General features: G+C 37.3%; 3 protein-coding genes and 2 long non-coding RNA genes across 7 annotated transcripts; 2 read left to right on the top strand and 3 right to left on the bottom strand.

Moving 5' to 3' along the window:
* Window positions 1–6,939: 6,939 nt before the first annotated feature.
* LOC147945291 (uncharacterized) lies at window positions 6,940–7,453 on the bottom strand. The gene is made up of 2 exons (XR_015596206.1): window positions 7,364–7,453; window positions 6,940–7,265 (listed from the first exon to the last, which is right to left on the bottom strand). It is a non-coding gene; the product is annotated as an uncharacterized LOC147945291 (long non-coding RNA).
* Window positions 7,084–8,397, top strand: LOC147945290 (uncharacterized). The gene is made up of 2 exons (XR_015596207.1): window positions 7,084–7,244; window positions 8,127–8,397. It is a non-coding gene; the product is annotated as an uncharacterized LOC147945290 (long non-coding RNA).
* A 426-nt stretch (window positions 8,398–8,823) lies between these two features.
* LOC104779716 (heat shock protein 90-5, chloroplastic) lies at window positions 8,824–13,267 on the bottom strand. The gene is made up of 19 exons (XM_010504117.3): window positions 12,765–13,267; window positions 12,545–12,618; window positions 12,312–12,437; window positions 12,127–12,220; window positions 11,950–12,033; window positions 11,718–11,861; window positions 11,513–11,629; window positions 11,394–11,429; window positions 11,208–11,288; window positions 11,025–11,129; window positions 10,800–10,940; window positions 10,607–10,699; window positions 10,442–10,519; window positions 10,106–10,360; window positions 9,903–10,005; window positions 9,651–9,825; window positions 9,468–9,573; window positions 9,288–9,377; window positions 8,824–9,194 (listed from the first exon to the last, which is right to left on the bottom strand). Exons 1-19 carry the CDS (start codon window positions 13,023–13,025, stop codon window positions 9,009–9,011), a joined length of 2,349 nt encoding a protein of 782 aa, XP_010502419.2. The 5' UTR covers window positions 13,026–13,267; the 3' UTR covers window positions 8,824–9,008.
* A 2,407-nt stretch (window positions 13,268–15,674) lies between these two features.
* LOC104779715 (protein GOLVEN 7-like) lies at window positions 15,675–16,956 on the top strand. 2 transcript variants are annotated; one of them, XM_010504116.3, is made up of 3 exons: window positions 15,675–15,849; window positions 16,167–16,210; window positions 16,517–16,956. In XM_010504116.3, the coding sequence occupies exons 1-3, from the start codon at window positions 15,774–15,776 to the stop codon at window positions 16,724–16,726; spliced, it is 330 nt and encodes a 109-aa protein (XP_010502418.1). In that variant the 5' UTR covers window positions 15,675–15,773; the 3' UTR covers window positions 16,727–16,956. The 2 variants fall into 2 exon arrangements, with proteins under 2 accessions (XP_010502418.1, XP_010502417.1); XM_010504115.3 differs by having other exon boundaries at window positions 16,164–16,210.
* A 119-nt stretch (window positions 16,957–17,075) lies between these two features.
* LOC104779713 (GDSL esterase/lipase At2g04020-like) lies at window positions 17,076–19,366 on the bottom strand. Of its 2 annotated transcripts, none has more exons than XM_087509834.1 (5): window positions 19,138–19,366; window positions 18,432–18,767; window positions 18,170–18,300; window positions 17,852–18,076; window positions 17,076–17,663 (listed from the first exon to the last, which is right to left on the bottom strand). In XM_087509834.1, exons 2-5 carry the CDS (start codon window positions 18,709–18,711, stop codon window positions 17,202–17,204), a joined length of 1,098 nt encoding a protein of 365 aa, XP_087365960.1. In that variant the 5' UTR covers window positions 18,712–18,767; window positions 19,138–19,366; the 3' UTR covers window positions 17,076–17,201. The 2 variants fall into 2 exon arrangements, with proteins under 2 accessions (XP_087365960.1, XP_019099880.2); XM_019244335.2 differs by having other exon boundaries at window positions 19,161–19,288.
* Window positions 19,367–19,589: the final 223 nt, after the last annotated feature.

The following is a 19,589-nucleotide window of genomic DNA, read 5'->3' as shown; positions in this document are numbered from 1 at the left end:
TCATCTTCGTGACATTTATACTCAGCCATAGAGTCAATCTTCATCGATTTAAAATCACAAGTTTGGATTGTTTTTCGAACTTCTTGTTCATGAAGAAACTTGTGTAGTGGTCATGACTAGATTCAAATTCTTCACCGTCGGACCAGCATCGTATCCGTTGGAATCAGAGTTAAGTATAGACGCGTATCTTCACGACTTCATCTTCTTTGCATGCGATGAAGAACATAAGCGTCAAATCAACTTCATGGCATAAACCCTTGCCATTGAGGTTAGGTGGCTAGTGGATATGGGACTAGTTTAGAGTATTTATTATTATTATTATTTCTTATTTATTAGTTTTAAAAAAACGTCGTTTCAGTTTGGTATGAGACCCTTTACGGTTCTAGGTTTGAGTTCACTAGGCTTTGTGTTGTAGATGTTTGGGATTTGCATGTCTTGATTGATTATGTGAGTTAGTCAATTGTATGTGGCATGAAGTCCTAGAACATCCTCTTCGAGCCTGTAGTGTGATTCCACGATGAGTTATGTTTTTTTGTTATGCTTAATTGCGTGCTTAGCCTTCTGTTCATGGTAGTGCAGATGGTGAGAGAGGATGATGTTGCTGGTCGTGGTCGAGGACGCGGTCGTGGTCTTGGAAGGGGCAGAGTCCCAGCAGTTCGTGATATTGTGGACCAGAGTGTGACAGCTGAGGGTGTTGGCGAGTCGCAGGGCGTTCAGGAGGGATCCACGAGTGTGGCCGGTGGGGGCAGTGTTGGTCCTCGAGTGGCTGGTGATGCTAGGGTTCAGGGTGCGGGAGTCCCAACGGGTGGATTCCCTGTAGGACGTGTTGACCTGGTGGGCTTGTTGACACAGCTGTTGGAGCGGATACTAGGAGTGGGTCCGGCTCAGGTACAGGTAGTACCGCCAGGGGCGGCGGGGTGCAGCAGCCAGTGGCTGCGGATGTAGGAGTTCGTTCTCGTTATGTCAGTATGTTGAGGGAGATGAACTATATTGGTACCGAGCGGTTTTCGGGAGGTACTGATCCTATTATTGCTGATGCATTGAGGACGAGAGTGGAACGTAACTTCCAATATCTCAGATGTCCTGAGGAGTTTTAGCTGGATATAGCGGTCCACAACCTGGTTGGTGATGCTCAGTTAAGGTGGAGAGCAGTGACTGCTAGGATAGTGCAGAGGGAGATGTCTTGGGCTGACTTCGTCTTGGAGTTAAACCGCAAGTATTTTCCTAGATAGGCACTAGATCGGTTGGAGGAGCAATTCCTTAGGGGACTCGATCAGTGCGGAAGCTTAACTTGGAGTTTAGTCGACTTCTGATGTATGGGGGTCGGGCTATGGAGTTTGAGGATGCTCAGATCAGGAGGTTTATGACTTGAGGCTTCACTGTAGAGGTTGGGGTTATGCTACGCGTGCATAGCTGGTGGAGACTGCAGCAGAGATTGAAGAGGATATCTGGGCACAGGTAGTGACGGGTAGTCCGGAGGTGCAGCCTAGGAAGGCTCATCACCATGGGGGTTTTGTCAAGGGCGGCAAGCCTGCGCAGAGAACCAAGAGGAAGTGGGAAGCTACACAGAGGCCGAGTGGTGCAGGGTGCTACGCGTTTGGTAGTTTGGAGCACAGGGTAGCTAGCTGTCCCTATAGGAGTGCAGCGCCGACAGCTCAGGCGGCGGTTTGTGTATGCTATCATTGTAGGGAGGTTGTGCACATCAGGCCTCAATCCCCAAGTTGATGCAGATGGTAGTGGCAGCGGTGCAGCATGTGGTGCAGCCTGGAATGCAGCAGGTGGGATGGATTGAGCAGGCGCCATGGGTTTACACGACTGTCGAGACTGGTGGAACCAGTGCTGGGGCGATCACAGGTATAATTTTTGGTACTTAAACATGTGAATTTCAGTAGGTTCAGATTTTATGTTTTGCATGTGTTAAAGTGTTAGGTTCTCAACACATAAGGTTTGTGTAGGGACATTGTTGGTGGGCGGTTTAAGTCCCATGTTATGTTTGATTCTGGAGCTACTCTTAGCTTCATTACTCTGGAGTGCGCAGAGAGTGTTGATATCAAAGGAGATCCTGGGGAGTAAGCGGGAGTTGTCAGAGTTGCTGGAGGAAAGTTCCTAAGGGTCATTGGACGGGCGAGGGGTGTTGATATTCAGATCGCAGGAGAGTCACGGCCAGCGGATTTGATTATCAGTCCAGTAGAGTTGTGTGATGTTATTTTTGGGATGGATTGGCTACATCAGCATATGGTTCCTCTTGATTGCCATCGGGGTAGAGTTTAGTTTGTGCGTCCAGGAGGGAAGTTGATTTTTGAGGGAGTTAGATCGACTTCGGGGAGTCTCGTGATCTCGGCCATGCAGGCTGGGAAGATGATCAAGAAAGTCCGTGAGGCATATTTGATTACTATATCGATGCCGGAGTCAGTGGGGCAGTCTATGATTAGCGGTAATTAGGTTGTTGAGGAGGTTGAGTATGTGTTACAGTCGTTGCAGGGGTTACCACCATCTTGGTATGATCCTTTCACGATTGAACTAGAACTAGGGACGACATAGTTATCCAAGGCTCTTTACAAGATGGCTCGAGCAGAGATGGAGGATCTGTTGAATAAAGGATTCATTCGTCCTAGTGTATCACCATGGGGAGCGTCGATGTTATTCGTTAAGAAGAAGGATGGAAGTTTCTGCTTGTGTATTGACTATAGGGGTCTGAACCGGGTCACTATGAAGAACAACTCTTCACAGGATTGATGAGTTGTTGGATAAGTTGAGAGGTGCTTCTTGGTTCTCCAAGATAGATCTGGCGTCGGGTTATCATCAGATTTTGATAGATGAGGCAGATGTGAGGGAGACCGCATTTAGGACGAGGTATGGGCGTTATGAGTTTGTGGTGATGCCGTTTGGGTTGACTAACACACCAGCAGCATTTATGAGATTGATGAACAGTGTGTTTTAGAGGTTTTTGGACGTGTCTGTCATCATTTTCATCGACTATGTCCTGGTTTATTCTAAGAGTCCTGAGGAGCATTCAGTACATTTGAGGGCAGTTCTAGAGAAGCTGCGGGAGCAGAATTTGTTTGATAAGATGAGCAAGTGTAGTTTTTGGCAGCATGAGATGTGTTTTCTGGGTAATATTGTTTCCGCAGAGGGGGTTTCTGTATATTCAGAAAAGATTCAGGCTATCAGAGATTGGCCTAGACCGCAAAATGCCACAGAGATCAGGAGTTTCCTTGGATTGGCAGGTTACTACAGGAGATTTGTGCAGGGCTTTGCGAGCAGAGCGTGTCCGATGACTAGGTTGACAGGGAAAGATGTTCCTTTTGTTTGGTCACAGGAGTGTGAGGAGGGCTTTGCAAGCCTGAAGGAGATGCTGACTACTACGCCAATGTTGGTTTTGCCAGAGCAGGGAGAACCATATTTGGCTTATACAGATGCATCCAGAGTTGGTTTGGGGTGTGTGTTAATGCAGCATGGGAAGGTGATTGCCTACGCTTTGCAGCAGTTACAGAAGCATGAGGACAACTATCTTACTCATGACTTGGAGATTGGATGTTGTAGTTTTTGCCCTGAAGATTTGGAGATCTTATCATTATGGTGCAAAGGTGCAGGAGTTTGCAGATCATAAGAGCCTGAAGTACATATTCACTCAGCCCAAGCTGAACTTGAGGCAGAGACGGTGGATGGAGCTGGTGGTAGATTATGATTTGGAGATAGCCTATCACCTTGGTTCCAGATGCTTTAAGTTAGAAGCGGGCGGCTTCGGCTCAGGAGTAGGATATGGAGTCTCTGGTAGGAGATATCAATGCGTTGAGTTTATGTGCGGTTTCTCAGGAGCCATTGGTTTTGGTGGTGGCTGACAGAGCAGATCTTTTGAGCAGAGTGCGGTTGGCTCAGGAGAAAGATTTGAGTTTATGTAGATTCAGAGTATCAGGTTTCGACTAATGGTACTATTTTGGTTCATGGGCGTATTTGTGTGCCTAAGAATGAGGAGTTGAGGCATGAGATCCTAAGGGAGGCTTATGCTAGCATGTTCTCTATTCATCAAGGAGCGACTAAGATGTACCGCGATCTCAAGAGGTATTATCACTGGGTCGGGATGAAGAAGGATGTGGCTAGTTGGGTCACGAGGTGCGATATGTGTTAGTTAGTGAAGGCCGAGCATCAGGTTCCAGACGGGTTACTGAAGAGTCTTCCCATTCCAGAGTGGAAGTGGGATATGATCACTATGGAATTTGTGGTAGGGTTTCCAGTGTCTCGGACTTTTGATGTTATTTGGGTCATTGTGGACCGGTTCACTAAGTCGACATATTTTCTGGCCATTAAGAAGACTGATGGAGCAGTGGTCTTGGTTAAGAAATATGTGAAGGAGATAGTCAGGTTGCATGGGGTGCCAGCGAGTATTGTGTCTGATAGGGATTCCAAGTTCACTTCAGTGTTCTGGAGGGCGTTTTAGACAGAGATGGGCACTAAGGTGCATATGAGTACAGCTTATCATCTCTAGACCAATGGGGAGTCATATAGGACAATCCAGACGCTGGAAGATTTTCTGAGGATGTGTGTGTTGGATACAGGTTGTCATTGGGCAAATCACCTGAGCTTGCTTGGTAGAGTTTGCTTACAACAATAGTTACCAGGCGAGTATTGGGATGGCTCCCTATGAGGCATTGTAGGGGAGGCCATGTTGTATACCGTTATGCTGGACTCAAGTGGGGGAGAGGAGTATGTTCGGGGAGAGTTTTGTTCAGGAGACCTCAGAGAAGATTCGGGTTCTCAAGCTGAACATGAAGGAAGCTCAGGATCGGCAGAGGAGTTATGTCGATAAGAGGAGGATAGATCTTGAGTTTCAGGTGGGAGACAGAGTGTACCTCAAGATGGCCAAGGGTGGTGTATGTCGACACCAACAATTTCTGGTTCGACAAAATCGTTTTAAATTGTCGACTTGGGTCGGTTTGGTTTAAGAAAAACCATTGGACCGTGATATTTAATTGGGAGAACGACCTAGGTCGTGTCTTTTGTTTTTTTACGCCGCTTATCAGAGAAAAGAGAGAGAGAACAGAAGGAAAAAAGAAACGGTTGAGTGTTCTTGAGTTTTTGAGAGGATTTGGGAGATTTCTTGGCTGTTTTTGAGAGATCTGAGGTTAGAAAGGTGCTAGAAGCTTGCTAGGAGGGCTGGATTCGTTGTTGTTGGTCAGAATCTTCCTGCAAAGAGGTGAACGCATGACCATGGTTGATCTAAACCTGAGATTTCCTTTTGTCTTGCTTGTTTGGTGTTGTTTGTGTGTTTTTCTTGCTGGGTATAGTTGCTATAGGTTCCTACGGACTAATATGGCTTTGGGAATGAGTTTTGGACGGATTGGAGATGATGGGAAGCGAGATTCGACTCTCGGCTTCGAACGGATCGCGATTGCAGACCAGCAGCGTGTCGGTCCACACCATTGAGCAGCATCGATCGACACTGTAGGGTAGTGTCGATCGATATCAAGGGCCAGTGTCAGTCGTCACTTAGCTGGTGTCGGTCGACACCTCCTTTCCAGCGAGACATGCTTGCTTCCTGGTTTGTCTGTTTTGTTTGTTGATTGTTTTGGATATTGGTATCTCAGTTGCTTGTGTGTATAGCCCAGTAGATGGGAGGATTGCCTTACTGAGTGTTTATCAAATATTCATGCATCTCAATTTGTGTATGTGGTGCAGGTAAAGGCAAAGTGTTATCGTGGAATCAAGGCAATGAAGAGGAGGATGTTCTAGGGACTCGATTGGTTGTTGTCTGGCATTGCTAGGTTGCTAGAGTTGATTCATTAGAATATTCCTAGGTTGCTGGTTCTATATTTCATGTTGTTTGGTTATTGGGTATTTGTTACGTTTTAGTATTGGATATTTATTGAATATTGGTATTGATTATTTTTCCGCTGTTTGGTTTGGTTTTGGTTAGGTGGCTAGTGGATATCCGACCACTAGCTTAGAGTATTTATTATTATTATTTATTATTTATTATTTAAAAAACGGGTCGGATTTTCAAATAGAGATCCACAGGATCGACTGCTCTGATATCATGATAGATTGATGAGAGTAAGAATACACAATGTGTTAAAAAAAAAAGAATTATATTAGACTCTCATAATGTTACTACTTATGTTCTATTATATACACAAAGTATTTCCTAAAGTCAAATAATAAAACTGTAAATAATAGCCCTGTTCGTTTAGGAGCCGCATGACTCTTTACAGTTACAGCTTTTTAAAAGGTGGAGTTTTGTAATTTTTTAAAAATATTTTGTAAATATGAGTATCTTTAGGGATATAGGTGTAAATTTTTCACATTCCGCCAATAAAAGTTGCAGAAGAAAATATGAACGGCGGAATGTGAAAAATTTACTTGTTCATATTTTCTCATGCAACTTTTACATTTTCATATTTAAGTGAATTACACTATCATATGAGTGAATTATAGGGATATAAGTGAACATATTTGCCTTTCCGCCATTTAAGCTGCGACTATCGCTGTGTAAATTTTTGTAATGGCAAATTTGCTTTTAAAATCTCAGCGATAGTCGCTGGTTTAAAATAAGCAGTTGGATGGTGTGGCCGTTTTTTCTGGCGATTCATTTAATGACGTTGCGAATCATCTGCTACCTTCCGCGACTCATCTAAAACTTAAACTTTCAAGCTCTGTCATCGTTTAAATATGTTGCTACTCTTTGTGAGATGTCGTTTTACTCTGTCGCTGCCGCTGTCGCAGCGTGTAGCAAAAGAACAGGGCCATTATATTTAGATAAATGTAAATATTCTTAAACTATATCTTCTAGATTATTTTCAATCTTCATAATTTACATATTCTTGGGTTTGTCATCTCGACCATCAATCTCGGTCGATCTCCAGTTCTCTATATCCCAATATTTTTTTTCGTGAAGAATACATACTAACGGTAAAAAATCTTTAACTTATAATACTCCCTCAATTTCATAAGTTTGTAGTTATTATTACTATCTTGAAAAAAAAAAAATATTGACAGTTTCATACAAATCCAAAACCAAAAAATAATGTCGTGCACGGTAAGCTTATCCTCACAATCACTTGCTGTCTTGCACGGTAATGGAGTCTCAGCTGGTAGTAGATTAAGATTTTTTCTGTTTGAAGGTGGTGAAACCGGCGAACATAGACAATGAGAATCTATACATTTTACCGATGCGATTAAACAATGAACGTCTTGGCAATCATCTACCGTCGAGCAGCTATGATATTTGACTTGAGCTTCAGCTACAGGTATGGTCACTAATCTGATGCCTAATATAGAGACATCGATTTCATTAGTGATTGCAACCCAAATTTATTCCGTACATTTAGCATGTGAATTGAAGTTTCATGAAATAATATAGACTTACATGTAAGAATTAGCGAAACGAACATGAGAGAAATCGTTTTTGATGCCATTTGATTTGGTGAGGGTAATTGATGGTTTAACAAGATAAAAATAATAAATATGAGTGAAAATATACAAATGTTGAAAGGAAACATATATAAAATATTTAATTAAGGAATAAAAGGAATAAAATAAACTTAGTTAGGAATGGACAGTAAGAATGGTAATGAATTTATTTTCTAGATTAAATTAAAATATGAGAATGGCATCTAAACGATTTCATACTTATTTGGATATTATAATTTACCTTCTTAGAAAAATTATTCAAATAGAAATGTATAGTATTTAATTTTAATCAATATGTAATACTTATGTAATTATATCACTTAAAACTCATAAATTTTATTTCATATAGAAATATATTTTACAAAATGAAATTTGTTATTAATTTCATTCATGATAAAATTATAGTATCTATTTCAATTTTATTTTAAAATAAATTTTTGTTTATAACCTTCTTAAAAAATTTATAGAAATATAATAGATTTACTATTCAGAAAATATTTAAATTTTGAAATTAAGTTTATAGATATTTATTTTCTATTTTGTAAATATATTTGCTCTGATTGTTCCTCACTAAATTGATGCGTCATACTTTTTTCTACAATCTTCTATATAAAAAGGTATGATGTCAGAAGTATCTTTAGTCAAGTGTTATAGCATCACATCTGTAATTGATCTCATTGGAGTTCGATTTCATTAAATTGTGTTACCCTCTGTAGCAGGGATTGGATATGGATCGGACTTGATCGATTCAGTAATGACAAAAAAAAGGTATGATATGAGGTTTGGGTGGAAATAAACCATTGTTTACACTACTTGATGGTAACGTCCAAAGAAAACGTTGGAGACTTTTAAAAATGTGAATTTATTTTGAAGATTGTAAATTTTTTTGAGAATAAAACCATTTCCAGATAGCAAAAATTTGGAACTTTTAAAACTCATTTTTCCTTATAAATAATTATGTATTATTATTCCAATTTACTTTAGGTAAAAGATTCAGCACCATTCAAGTAAAACGTATTTTCTAAAACATATTTCGAACCAGTCTTTAATTCAATTAACTCACCAAACCCTACGAATGTTAAGAAAAAATAGAAATAGAGGGGGTAAAACTCCTTTTCAATTAATAATACAAAGAGAGAAATAAAAAATTTAACCCTTGCCGGTCGCGGGTTGATCAGAAGGTTTTTTGCTGATGTGCGATACGGACATCAACAGTGGAGATTGTTTACAACATAATCAGCATCAGTATTAACGCTGCGTAATATCTAGAAGAAGAAAATAATGTTACTACCAAACTATACCTAAAAGATACATCTGCTGATGATGACCTATCGTTGGATTTGTAAGTATGGGACATTTGTAGTTTTACACAAAATTCAGAGTAAGACTAAAGAGAATACTTTCTTGAGAAACTTATTTGTGTGTAATTCCTCCAAAATTATTTTAGCTATTAAAAAAAAACAAACTACAAATACTGGATAGATCTTGTTCACGCTTGATTTAGTAATGGGCTTTCATAGGCCCATGATACTGCTAATGGAAATATAAAGCGTTGTGTCAAAAATTTCACCGGCAGAAAAGAAGGTAAATAAAAAAGAGGATCAATCTTGCCAAGGATCACTCTCTGCCCTAACTTCAGATGGTTCAATTACTTCTGCTTCTCCACTTTTGTCATCTCCTTCATTCACAGTCGAGCTTTCTTCTTCTTCAACTCTACCCCATCTTCCTCCAACCGCCATTGCCATCATCTCATATATCTTGTTCCCTAGCTCAGCCGGGCTATCAGGCTGTTCAACAAACACATCAAAAGTGAGTCAAAAGATCCACTTGAGATTATACCTGGAAACACATAAAAGCTAAAGTGCTATTGGATTTCTTACAGTAAATCCACTTGAGATTATAGCAGTGTCATATAAGAGGTCAACCACTCTTGTTGCTTCAGTGCTCTCTGGTGCATTCTTACAAGCAGCCTACACCAAAAAACTTACAAATATTAATGGCTTTTCTCGAGATCTCCGAGACGAGAGATTCCTTAAGGAATATATATAGCAAGCACTTACATTTAAGTCTTTGATGATGGGATGATCTGGATTGATCTCTAGAATTCTCCTACCTCTCATGAACTCCAAGCTTGAAGTGTCTCCAAGAGCTTGTGCCTTCATTAATCTGTCACCATAAACAGCCACAGTAAGTTTGATGATGTTAATTTTCGTTTTTAATATAGCCTTTGCTAAAGTACTAACCTTTCCATATTAGCTGACCATCCGAATTTGCCTGAGACAAGCACACAAGGAGAAGAGCTCAAACGATTTGAGACTTGGACTTTAGCAACTTTTTCACCGAGCTGCTGTTTTATCCAGTCACAGAGAAGGTTAAACTCTTGTTTAGCTTCCCTTTCCTTTACTTCATCTTCATCTCCTGCGAGAATAGACAGATTTTTGTTACAAACAAATGGTCAAGATAAATGCACGAGATTCGATGAAAACACTACTTACCGAGTTCCAAATCTTCTTTGCTGATATCAACAAACTTCTTTTCTTTGTAGGTTTGTAAATTCTGAATTGCAACCTCATCAATTGGTTCAACCAAGTACAGAACCTATCATTCAAAACGCCAGCGGTAAGAAAGCAAATCAAACCAGAATCATGCACCAAGACAATATATTTTGACGATGAAAACCTAAGCTTGAAACATATACCTCAATGTCTTTTTGGATTAGTTTCTCCAAGAAAGGGGCAGACTTGGCACTCTTTAGACTATCGGTTGCAAGGTAGTAGATCGCCTTTTGGTTCTCTCCCATGTTCTCGATATATTCATCCAAGCTTGTCAATTCCTCTTCATTCTTGGAAGTGAAGAATCTAAGAAGCGGTGTAATACGCTTGTGGTTACCAGTGTCTTCGATACAACCCAATTTAAGGAATCTACCAAAGTTCTCCCAGAATTTCTTGTAATCCTGGAATCATTTGTACCACATAAATATCTCCGATCTTCAAAAGAGCTTAAGTGAACAAAATGGGATTAGGGAAATACATACCTCTTTGTTTTCACTTTCTGAGATTTCTTGTATCATGTCAAAAGTTTTCCGAATGAGCCTCTTCCTCATGATTCTTACCTGTGATTATCATCAAGAAAATAGTTAAGTTACCAGGTGAGATTTTTACATAATCAACATGTGTATTAATAACTGTTGACCACTTACAATCCTGCTTTCTTGGAGAATTTCACGGGAAACGTTTAGAGGAAGATCATCTGAGTCCACCACACCCTTCACAAAGCTCAAGTATCTCGGGAACTGCAAACAGACAATGGAACATGGTCAGACAAAAATGGAACCAGGGGAAATTTAAATAGAGTTCTACAAAAGAAAGAACTAATATATACAAAAGACTCACAAGTTCTCCATCAAAATCGTCAGAGATAAACACACGCTTCACGTAGAGACGAATGTTCTTTGTCTTAGGGTTTGTCACATCCTCGTTGTTAAGAGGACCCATCCCAGGAATGTACAAAATGCTCCTGAACTCAACCTCACCCTTTGAGAATCAAGACAATATTATTAGTAAGCACCAGTCGTAGAATTCATAAATTGACATATATGTATCTATAAGGACAAGGACCTCAGTTGTGAAGTGTGTGTTCGCAAGTGGATCCAAGAACTCATTGAAAGCCTTTTTGTAGAACTCATTGTACTCTTCCTTTTCCACTTCCTTTGAATTGCGCATCTATTCAAAAGACACAAACTAATCAGCAAACATTTTGAACGAAAACAAAAAAACACATGTTAAAGCTATCAGGCATACCCAAAGCGGTTTTGTCTCGTTGGCTAGTTCCCAATCCCAGTACTTCTCAGTTTTAGTTGTCTTCTTTTTCTTTGGCTCACCCTGGAAACAAACAAGTAACAAAATCAGCTCAGCAAACAAAAGTCTAGGAGAGTACCTGGTTATGGACAGCGTATACAAACAATTAAAAAAAAATAAAGTTTTTACCTCTTCTCCTTCTTTCACTGGTTCTTCCTCTTCAACCTAGACCACGTTACAAATTTTCAAAACACATTAGCAACGCGAAAACACTGTTACAGTTATGAAAACAAAACTACCATCCTCACCTCTACAGTCCTAGATTTTTCCTGCCATGTATAGATGGGAAACCCAACGAACTGAGAGTAATTCTTCACAAGGTTCTTGATTCTTGTACACTCCGCAAATTCGTACTTGTCATCGTCCTGCAGCCAGAAATAAAAATTCATAAACTATAAGAGATCTCAATATCCGACACATCAATGGGAAGAATGATTGAACAGAGACAAGTACCCTCAAATACAAGGTGATTTGCGTTCCACGTCGTAGAATGTTTTCAGGGTCTGTTTCTTCTCTAATCACATATGAGCTACTATCAGCTACCGATTCCCAAACATATTGCTTGTCAGATTTGGGGCTTTTGGTGGAAACAACAATCTGAAAGAAGAGACAACTATAAGACCACTCCTCATAACAAATACACTAACCAAAAGACACTAACAAAACAAAAGTTTAAAGTCTTCACCCTTTCCGCAACTAAGAAAGCAGAGTAAAACCCAACACCAAACTGTCCTATCAAACCATTGTCAGCACCGAGGTCCTTGTTTTCCTGAATAAAAATATAAATATTAGTATAATGAGTCAGAAAGCTCATGACATTGCTAGCAACCAATTTTCAAAGAGCTGGATATAAAAAAAAAACCTTTAGAGCCTTCAAGAACTTCGAAGTACCACTTTGAGCAATAGTTCCAAGGCAGTCTATAAGTTCTTCCTTTGTCATACCAATACCAGTATCGCTGCACATTCACATCAAACCTTCTCAGTTCTACATCATTGTCAATACTTAAGTAACAAAATGAAAATAAAGGATAAGAATTCACTCAATACGTTATGGTAATGGTGCCGTTATCAGGATCAGGCTTAATCCTAATCTCAAGCTCTCCACCATCTCCAAGCAAAGCAGGCTCTGTTACACTCATGAACCTCAACTTATCCAAAGCATCACTTGCATTACTGAATACATACAAAACACATCCAAAAAAATCAGACTTTAACAGAAACACACAAATCAATTCTAATAAAACAAATCCATTAGTATATCATAAAAATTTTGAACTCACCTTACAAGTTCCCTGAGAAACACCTCCTTGTGACTGTATAAGCTATGAACAATCAAATCCAACAATCTACTAACCTGCAAAATTAGATTTTTAACAATCAAATCTCAAAACTTTATATCCACTAAACCAACCCAGGAGAATTCGACTCCTACAATCAAACTGAGAGATGCCCACAAAATAAAAATTGAAACTTTATAGAAATGAACAGAGAGAATCCAACCTCGGCTTGGTACTCAAACTTCTCACCAGAGCCTTCTTCAGTCGTCTCTTTCTCAGCCACGGCGGCGTCACACTTCACGGCGAATCGTTCACATCTCTTCTCGAGATTCCAGGTACAGGAAACGCCGGTTCTAAGAGCGCCGCCACGAGGCAGAAACGAGGTTCTGAGATGAGAGAGACGAGAAGAAGAAGAAGAGAGCGGAGTGATGGGAACTGAAGTCAAAGGAGTCGTGTATAGACTTCTACTCAAAGCAGGAGCCATTAGATTCGAAACGGGGAAAAGATTTGAGATTTCACAATCCTCTCTCTATCTCTTAAAAGAGAGAATAAGAAAAAGAGTGAGTAGTTGAACAAAGAGTAACCTAAAAACCCTATTAAAAGGTTTAAGGAGAGTGGGCAGAGTAGTAGTAGAGGTTTCTAGAAGAAGGCGGTGTATAGAGTAAGAGAGATGATGTGAGATTTTGTGAGGTCTACGATAAGCCATTTCATCAAATACCGTAGGATTATCCGTTTGTTTCACACGCGCCTCTTTCAGGGTGGACGGAAAAATTAAAACAATACCAAACCAAACAACTCTTAACCGATTGGTTTTTGTTAAGAGCCAGTCAATGTAATGACGTCAATCCAAATCGGAATCAATTAATGTACAACTTTCTATTAAAAAATTACGGAAAGAAACCGTAAGTACAGATAGCTTTAACTTTAATTTGTTTCAAATTTATGGTACATTTACAAAACCAAAACCAAAGGCTTTTAATCTGGTTGTTTACAGAAAGAAAATCACACCTAAAAACATATGTCTGAACTCACGCGCTCAGGGGTGCGAATTTATTTAATTACTTAAAAATTCATACGTATAAGCTTATTGGGCCTATATGTAACGGCCCGTAATAGTTTAACTAGAGATTTGAGGATGAAAGAGGCCTATACTGAGCGTGAACAATAATTGGGTTAGTAAAACTCACATGCATATACACCAAGACAAAATAAAACTGTTTAGAATTTTGAAGTGATTTCAAGGTCTTTGGTGGAAGGGGTCATGTGGACTAAATAAACTACTACAATGTTGAGTCTAACGAAGCTACACGATTGCCAGTTATTGGAAGAATCCAAATCATAGGTTATACACACCACACCCATTAACCAATTTAACTAAAACATATATAGTTACCGACTTCTCACCGTCCTCTACTTATTTTGCAATTCTTACCTTTTTCGTGACTATAATATGTGGTTCTGCATATTAAAAAAAAAAAAAAAAACTGCGATTTTCTTTTAAGAATGACAAAATTATGTAAATGGTGTTAATTTGTCTTATTTTTGTACCCAAACTCGGAATTTATGAATGGTCTATTGATCAAAAGTATTATCAGAACAAGGTGTAAAAGTTTTGGAATTGTTTGAAAATAAAACCATGTAAGATATTTACAAATTTTATATTGGTAAATAAAAAACCACTTTATTTAGATAACTCTATGGGCTTTGTATTGTGTATAATATAATATCTATATATAGTAAGTTTAGTAACACAAAACTATAAATATAGAAATAAGTATAAATCTTGAATGTTTTTACAAAGTGCGGTTCATCGTAAACCGATATGGAGGTAGACAACAAGCACTAAGCACGCAAATTCATGAATTACAGTTTACGCCAATGTTGCTTTCTTGTTTACAATTCTTAATTCAACGGACCACAATTTTTACTCTCCGTTCTTCGATGTTTAAATAGGGACTTTTCAAAGCAACTTCTTGTTTATCGAACCTTAGATTGTTTTTCTATATTTTTTTAAATATATCTTCTTATAATAAGAAAATAGGGAAGGTTCTTTTAAAATTACTGATTATCTGTATTTATAACCTTTATGTAAATTATATATTGGCCATGAAAGTTTTTCTTGGTGGTAAGGGTAATTAAGTTCGTATAACAACATGAACAGCTTTGGTACTTGTTAACTTGTTATATATATGTACTTATAAACAAGTTTATTTCATTATTTTCTACAAAAATATGCTGATGAATATTTTGAATTCTACTAATTAGCCTTCAATGTTTATTAGAAGTAACATTAAAATTCTGAAAGTGTATGTAACACGGCCATCCTTCTAAAGAATAAATTAATTAAAAGTGAAACTCTTACAAACTAGATGTAATAGTTTGTGGTAAAAGATATTATGAGAGATGCATAAATGTTTTTATTGTTTTGTATACATGCATTCATAAGTTCATAGTGTCAGAGAAAAAGGGAATTTATTTCAGTTTATTCTTCTACCATTCTATGTTGTCCGTACAATAATTACCATTTATTTCAGTTTATTCTTTCAGATAAATAAATGATTTATGAGATACTACTATATGAACTATCAAGCATGAATAGAAGTTAAGGCATTGAGATTGAGAAATTTCTTTCCACAAAATAGAAAAGCATGTGCAGACTCGAGCATTCATGCAGACTCGTCCCTTTGTTTGTCTAAATTTGCGAAAGTATTTTATATATTTGACGTGGGAAAAGAATATATTTTTGATATAGGTTTTGAGTCCTTTTGACCTCCTAGGTCCTAACATTTACAAATATTACTATATTATAAGATTTATTTGATCAAAATAGAAATTAAACAGTAAAATTAATATTATTTGACTTTATTACCGATACTAGTTTTTATAAAAACTATGTACTAAGATATATGTACGTGTAAATGTGTAATGTGTGTGTGTCACTATCAATATATAAAAATTCAAGTGGTTTGAATATGGACGTTATGGCAGACATCGTAAATATGTTCAAGTACAATTTTTATTGTAGGAATCCATACATTACACGTTAATTGAGACACATGGTTATGGACACGAACTTAAAACACATGGTCAACAATCTCCTATATATAGACTCATCTCTTTCTGTTTATAATTCGACCTCCTGCTTAAATTATATTGTAAGGACATATTATCAGAAAACTAAAGGAAGATACCTAGTTTTGAAGGGAGGTGAAGGATCGAATAGAAAAGACTCATGACTACTTTGTCGAAGATTCTATGTGTGTTGATCATTCTTCTTTTATGTTTCTCCTTTCGAGATTCACTTCATGGTTAGTGTCTCTCTCTCTCTCTCCTCACACTATCTTCTCGAATTTGCATAACAGAACAAAAATCATAAAGCCTATATACATAATAGAGAAAAAAATCATAAAGCCTATATAGCCTTTTACTTTCGTTACTCAAACTAATAAAGCATCACAAAAAAAAAAGGAAAACAAATTTCGTTAAGATTTATTTTACTTTTACTTTGCATGCATAATTATATACACATGCATGCATGAAAATTATAGTCTTACTAGCTAGAATCACTTTTAGTCAAATTCAAATAGTAACCTAATTTGTTCTTTGTCTTCTTCATCATTAGAAGATGGGAATCAACAATCAAGCGGTGACTTCGTTTCAACTGCTAAGGTATATAATAGTAGTTTCATATCGAATGTTTTTCTTATCAATCATGCAATTTTATTTTTCCATTTATATTCAATGCTCCTACTTTCATTGTAATTTAATATATTATTTTTACTATGCCTTTAATTTTGTTTTCTTTCTATGATCATATCATTCATTCCATAACGCATCTTCAAAAAAAAAAAAAAATCATTCGATAAATTTTACATTTTTATTATTTCTCGCGTTATCAAAGTTAGTTTCTATGTTGTTTTCTTCCTATAAACAAACACGTTATTCCCTAAACCCGTTGGATAACTATTAAAGCAGGCGACTGAATATGGTGATGTGATGAAGAAGATCATAGGAGGAAGAAAACTGATGATGATGACAAATGGAGAAGAAGAAGAAGAAACAACACTGAAGAGAGGAGCTGGAGAGACAGAGAGAAACTCGAGCAAAAGTGTTGAAGAGGATGGTCTCGTTGCTTACACTGCTGATTATTGGAGAGCTAAGCATCATCCTCCCAAGAACAACTAATTCTAGAATAATAATAATAATAGACATGCCGGCTTCTACATATAAAAATATCTTTCTAGATATATAACCTTATAGTTTAAAGCCAATATGTTTGTTTTATGGTGTGTTTAATTTGCTTTTGTAGTTTTTTTTTTATTACGGTGTAACGGCTTATTTAATGGTTTACATGTAAACCAAAATTTTGAACCTTTGTAGCTTTCGTATGTATATGAATTATGACTTTGTTCTTATCGAAACGAATTAAATAAATATATATAACGTAACCTTGATCTATATCCAAACCGGGTTTGAATCGGAGGGTCCGGATTCTTTAGAACACTGACATAGGATCACCTCGATCCGAGAAATCAATTAAAAAGTAATCACGTTGAGTTGAATATTGAAAAACATAAGACTTGGTAACAAAATGTTTCAAGAATTGATGATGAAAGAAATAAACAACAACCACATTGGTGTTGTTCTAAAGATTGCTCAATCACACCACATGGCAAATAGTTCTCTCGTCGAAACACGCAATGGAGTACATGAGATTCGCCAACTGAGTCGGATGACGCGGATCAAAGAAAATATGAGTAGTGTCTGGTGCCTTACACGAAACCGAACTGCGCTTGCAACTTGAGGTTAAACTTCCATCGTAATCTAAAGGACAACACGGGCCTGTCGTGTTCAATAGATTCGAACTAACTTGGTTTTTTGACGGTCCTCTTAGTCCCAACATGAACTTGAAGTAATCGGAGTACAAAAAAGAAGTGTTGTTTAATTTTTTCTTCATAACAGGTAGGCTATTTCTAAGCTTCTCGTTGTAAATGCTGATCGCAAGGTTTACACGTTCGTTGCAGCTTCCGCGTGGCACGGTCTTTGCTACCATATTCGGGTAACATCCTAATGGTTTAATGTTGTTGACGAAGAACTTTCTTGCTCCTAACTCATGCAATTTCTGCAACAAAAATTAAAATAATTAGTAGAATTAATCTTGATTAACTTGTATAATCGTTTCGGTTCTAAGTTAGAATATTGGTTTATAATTATGGTTCGGATCCGTTTGATTCGGTTGATATGAATTAGATTAAACATTATTAACCAAATAATGTAATGCTCAAGGAAAAATTGTGGACACCCTTTTACCTCTATGTGCTCCAAGAACTTATGAAGAAGCCTGTCCGCGAAATCATTTGCATCGGTTAACCTAGTATAGAAGTTTGCATAGTCGTTAACCCCAATCACGATCACGAACAAAGATTGCTCCAAGTGTTCTCTCAGCGCAAATGGCGCTTTAAAATTCGTCTTCAGATTATTTTCGATGGTCTCCTCGAACATATCAACTTGGGTGCTCAACGAGAGACATCTTCCCTGTTCATGTAATGAATCACAAAATAAAATCCATTAGTTATAATTTTCGAAACCGAAACTGCGAATATCTTTTTGTAGAATATTGAATCTTACCGCAATCTTTCCTGTGAGAAGAAGAATCCCACAGCCAGCAGAAGCATAATTAAAACCAGTTGAGATAATGTCCTTCCGGCTGTCAGATAATTCCAAAATAGCAGGTACCAAAGGAAGCTTATAATAAATAGCTGTATACAAAAAAAAAATTAAAAAAAAAATAACAAGAATACAACGTTTAAAACTTCAATAGTTCAAATTTTATAAAATATAATCCTCCTAAAAGAAAAAATTAGAGATAGAAAACATTTTGTTCTTATACCAATGTAGTCAGCAATTGTTTTGCCATTGCTAAAACGTCCGGTAGCTTTGCCTCCTTCAAAGTCAGAACCATAAGGTGGATAATTCGCTTTGATTAACGTCGGAAGGTGGTTATTGTTTCCTGGATCGACCAATGAATCTCCAATAACATAAATAGCCGGAAAGTTCCCGCCAAAAAGCACGTCTTCTTTTGATTGCTTCCTTGAGTAAATGGTGGAGACATTGAGAAAAGAGAGGAGGAGCAAAAGAATATATGACTTTTGAGAAGAAGGCAACCCCATTTCTTTATCTCTTTTCTCCCCGGTTTAAGAGAAAAATAGTTTAAAAGAAGCAAACCCTGCGAAATGAAAATCACGACGATGAAAAGTTAGTTGTGAAGGATTTAACAAGCATCAAACAAACTAAAATAATAGAAATACATCATGCAAAAATTAACTACTCCCTCCAGTTTAAATTAGTTGTCAGATTAAGAAAACAACTAACTTAACTTTCTATTTTGACCGTTCTTTAATATATTTTCTTATTTTTTATTGGTCAATACATTAAAACAGTTGGAATAAAATTGGTACTTTTATCATATCTAAAACAACAACTATCATAAAATATTTTTTTATAACATACATACTTCTATTAGTATCATTTAAGGTTTCAATCTGCCGAAAAGAGTCTTATAAAAATTTATGTTCCAAAATATTCTGTTATGTTACCTTATCTAGGAGCCCAAACTTACCTTATCGCACGATCGATACAGTCTATACTAAGAGAAAGCACTTGTGTTTGAATTTGGCGCTACGTAAGGAAATGATATCACTAGATAAACAACAAAGATGAATATATTATGTGAGTATCAAACAGAAATATAATGAAAGAACACTAAAAACAAAGAAAAATAATAGAAAATGAAAAATATAAAGACTAAGGAGTTACCAGTGGAATAGAAGTGAAAGCAAAAGTAAAAATCCAGAATCTTTAAATAAAAGAAAGATGGAGAAGATAAAAGCTATTTATAGCATTAAAAAAAAAAAGAGAGTAGAATTAATGACCGAGTTCAATACCACATACCTTGGATCTTGATAGAACCCGGAGCCGAATAGTTAGTGTGTCTGAATATTTCAACAACTCTTGTTTTGGATACCAAACAAGAGAGTGATTGAGTTAC

Source organism: Camelina sativa, chromosome 4, assembly GCF_030686135.1.
Source record: "Camelina sativa cultivar CO46 ecotype springtype chromosome 4, ASM3068613v1".
In the NCBI taxonomy this organism is placed as follows: domain Eukaryota; kingdom Viridiplantae; phylum Streptophyta; class Magnoliopsida; order Brassicales; family Brassicaceae; genus Camelina; species Camelina sativa.
Note: the sequence above shows the minus strand (reverse complement) of the source record. Positions and strands in the feature narration are given on the sequence as shown.

Bases quoted from the DNA above. Each gene is read 5' to 3' on its own strand.
- LOC104779716 (XM_010504117.3), bottom strand. From the start codon at position 13,025: ATGGCTCCTGCTTTGAGTAGAAGTCTATACACGACTCCTTTGACTTCA. The intron at 11,130-11,207 runs GTATGCCTGATA...TCTTTTGAATAG, and splicing joins ACGAGACAAAACCGCTTTGG to ATGCGCAATTCAAAGGAAGT. The intron at 10,361-10,441 runs GTATGTATTTCC...AAATGATTCCAG, and splicing joins CAGAAAGTGAAAACAAAGAG to GATTACAAGAAATTCTGGGA.
- LOC104779715 (XM_010504115.3), top strand. From the start codon at position 15,774: ATGACTACTTTGTCGAAGATTCTATGTGTGTTGATCATTCTTCTTTTA. The intron at 15,850-16,163 runs GTTAGTGTCTCT...CTTCATCATTAG, and splicing joins CTTTCGAGATTCACTTCATG to AAGATGGGAATCAACAATCA. The intron at 16,211-16,516 runs GTATATAATAGT...CTATTAAAGCAG, and splicing joins ACTTCGTTTCAACTGCTAAG to GCGACTGAATATGGTGATGT.
- LOC104779713 (XM_087509834.1), bottom strand. From the start codon at position 18,711: ATGGGGTTGCCTTCTTCTCAAAAGTCATATATTCTTTTGCTCCTCCTC. The intron at 18,077-18,169 runs GTAAGATTCAAT...TTACATGAACAG, and splicing joins TTCTCACAGGAAAGATTGCG to GGAAGATGTCTCTCGTTGAG. The intron at 17,664-17,851 runs GTAAAAGGGTGT...TTTTTGTTGCAG, and splicing joins AGTTCTTGGAGCACATAGAG to AAATTGCATGAGTTAGGAGC.